The sequence below is a fragment of the Antrostomus carolinensis genome, unplaced genomic scaffold (assembly GCF_000700745.2).
Source record: "Antrostomus carolinensis isolate BGI_N321 unplaced genomic scaffold, ASM70074v2 scaffold46118, whole genome shotgun sequence".
Lineage (NCBI taxonomy): Eukaryota > Metazoa > Chordata > Aves > Caprimulgiformes > Caprimulgidae > Antrostomus > Antrostomus carolinensis.
Genome location: NW_010331749.1, coordinates 10,108 through 16,117, shown reverse-complemented (window position 1 = coordinate 16,117; position 6,010 = coordinate 10,108). Strand labels below are relative to the sequence as shown.

Genomic DNA, 6,010 nt, shown 5'->3' with positions numbered 1-6,010 from the left:
AGTCCAGCCTACCACAACAAATGTTGCAGAATACAATAAATGCTGAAGAAGTTACTACTTCATTTTTATTTCATTTTGCAAGTTCTGCCTCCACAGGCAAAACCAATTTACAAAAAACCAAAGTAACAAGACAAAGAATGCAGCTCAGTTTTCATGCTTAAGATTTTGATGGAGAAAGCAAAAAAAAAAAAAAAAAAGATTAATTTCTTAAGAAACGGAGTGAGACTATTTCTTTACTTTTTTGCCACCAAAGTGTACTGCTGTAAGCAAAAGCTTACTGTGGTATCAGTTAATAAAACAGTAACTTTGGAGAAAAAGGGATAACAGCAAAAACTTTTTCCAGAAAAAATCCTACTATGTATTCTTGCAAAAGTTCTGTGTAATACTGAAAAAGAGGTGGAGAGAAGCACAGGAACTGATCCAAGTTCTAAGAATTATTGAATTAAATTACTCAAAATATTTCTGAGAGATCAAAAGCTCCATTATGCTCAGCCAGATTTCAAATAATAAGCTCAAGCCTTACCAGGGTACTGCACTTCCATATTCCAAATACTACCAAACATTAAAATCCGTAGCAATTCTTCTTCCTTGAATAACACTTGAAGCTGATTACAGGTGGGCTTAGACTCTACCTTCAAACCACAGCGCGTGTTACAAACAACAACAATGAAATGCTTTCCTATGGCAGGCCTTCGCCAGGCACAGCCATCGGTTCGGGCTGGGCAGAGTGATCCACCGCAGCCCTGAACTGTACCCATGCCACCACTCAGAGCTGGCACGCACGCTGCGCCTCCAGCATGCCACTCATAACAGATGCTGCTAACGCATTTAAAAGCAATACCTTTTGTTTTGTGTTTGTAGTGTTTGGACAACACAAACTGTGTGCAAGGTACTCAGAGCCAACATCAAGGACAAAGTTCTCTGTCAAAACAGCGAAGGTTCAGAGGATGAGGATATCTTTCCTTACCCCTGTCTACAGGTGTGGGTTAATCTGACAGCCTCAGGACAAGAGGTTATGCTGTACCATACTGAAGATACACTGGAAAGAAATCCTAAGGTACTTGCAACACAGACTGAAAAATCACTCTTTGCTGCTCTGAGAAAAAAGGAGTAATTGTTTTTAAACCAAGCAGCAGAGTAAGAGTAGGAGTTGGTCATCTTCTACATATTAATGTCTGTGCTTAGACCAAGGCATTTAAAAAATATTCCAGAAATTACATAGTTTTAGATTTTGTTTTCAATACTACAAACATTAAGTTAATACCTGTTAAGCAATTACAATAACTAACCTTGAATATGTAACATTTATGAACATTTAAAAATATATAAGTCTCCAAGCTGAAGACCAATGGTATGAAATAATTTGTAAGCTGTGGTTTGCTCAGTTGCTTGTTGAATTATCACAGGAGGGGCCTAAAGTTAAAAGCTGTCCTAAGTAAGAGCACAAATCCCCATTTTACTTCCATTGTGAGTATGTTATATGAAGCAGAGAATAAAGAAAGCAGAGAAAGGGGAAATGAGAGTACCATTGGGAATATGATGCATGTTTTAGAAAGGAGAAACATATCAGTAATTCTGGAATATAATTGCCCAGAAAACTCGTTTGTCTTTAGTTTGATCTGCAACTGTTTCTGGTCAGCAGGGCAGCAGAAACCTGGACTCATGGAGAAGGCAGTGGTGCTTTAGGAAAAGTTTGCATAACGCAGAGACACTGAGTATTACAGCAGAGGTCCCTTGGTCAGTCGTTTTAGGGGTCTCTTCTCCAGAGGATTAGCGCAGACCATGGGTGGGACTGAAACACGGATGCACAGTATTTATTTGGCTTTAGAGGTGTGGGAAAGATTGGGGAAGGGGAAAAAGCAGGATGTCATCTTTTTGTTTCTGCCAGTGTTTCTTCTTGGGAATCAGCAAAGAGCCCAACTTTTTTAGGCTTGCTCCTTCACAACCAGAAGTGCTTCTGCAGGTATACTGTCCCAAGGGAGGTCAGGTTCAGCTCAGTTCCAAAATCATGAGTATTTCAGAAGCTTTATTCCAGCTCAATGCTCTCTAAGAGGACAAAGTGAAATCCAGATCTTTGTTGCCCAAGACTGAAGCACTTTCAGTATTCAAAACAAACATGCTTGGACTACAAATGCTCATCTTAAAGATATTACATAGATCAGTTTCACGCAGTGCAAACCTGGTAACATGTAACACTTAAGCTGAAGAGAATTTTGCAAGCTAATGTCTGTCCTTATAGCGACTATCTCAGGGAAAGCTACATACAATGAAGTGGCAAAGCAAAAATTATCCAGTGTGGATTGAAACGAGTTTTGTTCACTGCAAGAGGGGGTGATTTGCTGATTTCCTACCTACTGTTTGCATTACTGCAAGTACAAGCCTTCAGGTCAGGAAACATCTTTTTGCCTCAGCCAATTTCCAGCTTAAGACACCTAAACATTATTATGTATGCAAAATAATATTGCAGAAAAGAAACTGTTAATAACAACAAAAAAATTAGCACTTCAAAATCTAGTAGTATTTCCACTGAAGACTAAATAACTTTGCATTACTACTACATGTCAAAATAGTTCTGTGCCACAAGGACAAGTAGGAAGCCTCCAACAGACATGCTTTCCTCTGATCTGTCAACAAGTTACAAGCAGAGATGCACAATGAAGCAACATCATTTTCCCGCACACTGAGAAGCCAGTTGTGAATTTCTGGACAGCTAACACATTTCTGCTGTAGTGGTGCCTAGAAGCTCTGTTAGGAATCTGAGCTTGGCACTGTAATAATAAAGTGACAATCCCAAAGACTGCAGTTTTATTTTGAGCACATATGTATTATTGGTTTCCAACAACATTATTCCAACCTGTAAAACTGCAGCCTGGGGGCAGAGAGATGCTGACAGAAACACAGCAAATGGGTTATGGACATGAGGAAACCAAGGCAATCTCCAGGGACGCTGGCCAAACCACAGAAGATTTTATCAGTACTAACATGTTTGCTGTTTTATTCGGTCTCACTTAACTACAAACCATGCATTAGAGTACCCATTGTAATGACTCTCCATGATTTCTCATTCCAGTGCTCATACGTCCCAGGCACGTCGGAGAACTCTAAAGAAGTTAAAGCACGAATAGAAACAATTGCAAACAATTTCAGAAAATACCAGACTTTCCCATGCTACTATGACCCAGGAGGAATGCAGACCAATGTCATTTTAAGCAGACTTTATCCCCCAAAAGGCCTCCTCTTTGCTTTCCTTTGGCCTACACTCATGTTTACTGGTGGATGTCTGATTATTGTTCTGGTAAAAATTAGTCAGTATGTTTCCGTTCTTTCTGCTTGGCAGTAGAAAATAAATATATAGCATAGATTGTTGCAAGATATTAAAGTGCCTTTGTTCTGCCTATCTTTATCTACATTTTATGACTTTCAATATACCAAGTGTCAATCCAAGGGCAAGCATTCCAAAAAACTGAATGGCACCCACTATGGATAGCAATCCATTACATGAGAACAAAATATAAATTTGAGGTATTTTCAGACATTTCTGGTAATCATAAGAGCACAGACTGAGTTAGTATCTATTGTTGCCTTGGGATTTCTGAGGTACAGTTGCTTTGCAGAGCCACAATTCAAGTTTACTACTAAACCCTTGTTCCACTTTTTAGACAGGATCCTAATTTTCTCTCTGGTTGAAACCAGTTGGTGCCAGATCCATATACATTACTACTGGCAGACACACACTTTATATTCTTCATTACTAATACAGTATGTATTCATGGCATAGTCTTCTCATCTGTCAAGAAAAGAAGTTTTGTTATGGTCCAAAGAGATATTCATTATCATGGATCGATCTGCTTTTGGGAAAGGGGAGAGGGAAAACCACCCAAAGCCAAAACATACACACACACATTACAAAGTTTGCACTCTCAACATCTAACACCAATTGTACATAATGAAATACATGCATAAAGTATAGGGTATCTTAAAGAAGCTTGTATTACAAGTAAGGTTTTTTTATTTAACTCAAATCTTAGCTTTGCTTGCCTTTGAAACAAGTGTACCACTCAAGGAAGACTACCTGCCTGCTATTTACATATATTATAGAACTGTTAAGGAAAGGAAGTCACGATATAAAGAATATCATTATATAGCAGAAAAAAAATCCATGGTATCTTACTAACTACAGTAATCTAATATAACCATAAAAATTTGTGTTTAGCACAAAGATATTCCACAATAGAAGCATGTTTGTTTCTAGCACCAAGATTCTTAAGAATGCTCTGATGCAAGCATAGACACATTTTCTGTTCTCTGAAAAGAACTCTTTCTCTCAGCCAGTTTTCTAAATTGCTACTGGACACAGGAGGAACATAAGATACTTCCCGCACGCTGTATTTGACTGGCACTTGGGACACAACTAGTACAAGCTTTTTCATCACACAGCTGATGAACCACTTGGTAGCTACCATTCACTAGAAAATTTCAGGGCTTAGATACAAATTTAAATTCATTAAATTGTAGTGGAAAAAAGTTATTCTCATTAATGCGGTACAATTCTCCATTATTTATTGTAAAAAAGAGAAAGGCTGAAACATTACATGCATTTTCCTACCTTACTAATGAAACAGCGTCAGAATTTGCTTTTCATCATGATCAGCAAATCAAAATGAGACCAGGAAAGCACAAAATAGCAGTTATTAACATCAGCAACTCTCATTCAACATGCAACCTGATAGCTGTTGAAGGTAATGTGCTGTACTGGTACCAAAGGAGGTGAACAAGCTAGCTGTAAATACACAGAGAGGTTTATTTAATAGGCTTGTTCAATGCTGTACTCCAAATCTTGCTTTCAGCACTTTAAAAAGTCTCTAGTTTGCACACTAGAACTTGCTCATGGCTACTCTACACTTAATCCAGCAAATCAGTAGCCCCTGCCACCTTGCTCCCCTCTCAGCTCAGCAGAGATGAATGAAGGTTGGACATTGCTGTTCCTTCTAGTGGTAGTCCCCACTGTCCCACTCACTCATGAGTCAGTAACTTGGCTCTGAAGAGCAGAAGCTCTTGATCTTGCTGAGCTCAGAACTCATCATGAAGTCTGAAGACCAGGAGATCCTGCTTCCAACTCCCACCGTAGCTCCCCAAAACCACCCCCTAAAGCCACATTCTCCTCACCTCCCTGCTCACAGTCAACCCTGATAGCAGTAGATGACAATTTACTCAGTGCAAGTTGTGTTTCCAGATTTACCTCTACCAAAACTAAAGCAAGTTGATTATTACATGAAAATAGTTATTTCCCTCCAACATGTACACAAGTTCATGAAGAAAAACCTTACACAATTTTTTTTCTCCAATGAAGTAGCATTTCTTATTTGGGCAGGAGAGATTCCAAGTGAAAACAGCTGGTGCAGGGCCGGGGGGGGGCGAAGTCACACACAAATAAGACAACTCTGTTTGGCTCTTGCCAAACTCAGCTTCCTCTTTTGTCCAAATAAAACAGGGGATTTAATTGCTTTAATTACTTTAATTGCTTTTTAATTACTATTCACATGTAGACAACCAACACACAAAACATATGGGCACCACAGAAGTCTGTTGTTTTTAAAAAATGCTTTGCCCATGTATACAGTGTTGGTTATTTTCAAGTTTTGAGAAAGTTTAATGTTAAAGTCATATTCTTTCCCCTTCACAATTTCACTTTCTCTTAAAGTTGAAACTATGTTTTAACAGTGTGCCAGGTTGCTGAATTACTCTTGAGCTTTTGTAAACATTTTTCTATTCTTTTTTCCATCTGCAAAAGTTGTAATTCACTAGAGAGTGAAGTTTTACTAACACTCTATATGCTTCTTACAGCAGCACACAAGGAAGCTATGTACCCTTTAGGGGTTTTTGTTTGGTTGGGTTTTTTTTTAGTATTATAGGATTATACCATCAAATCTACAATAAACAAAATGCTACTTTTCTGAGATCCAGCGACACACTTATAAGAAGTGGTTCAATACATGCAGTAACAGATGCA

General features: G+C 38.5%; 1 protein-coding gene across 1 annotated transcript in view; it reads left to right on the top strand.

The window, feature by feature from the left end:
- The window catches only part of LOC104529098 (putative calcium-activated potassium channel subunit beta), a 4,039-nt gene extending 643 nt beyond the window's left edge, over positions 1-3,396 (top strand). Inside the window, exons 2-3 of the mRNA XM_010173297.1 lie at positions 862-1,057; positions 3,071-3,396. Of these exons, the coding sequence (XP_010171599.1) occupies positions 862-1,057; positions 3,071-3,340 (466 nt within the window). The 3' untranslated portion in view covers positions 3,341-3,396. The remainder of the gene's footprint in view (positions 1-861; positions 1,058-3,070) is intronic.
- Positions 3,397-6,010: the final 2,614 nt, after the last annotated feature.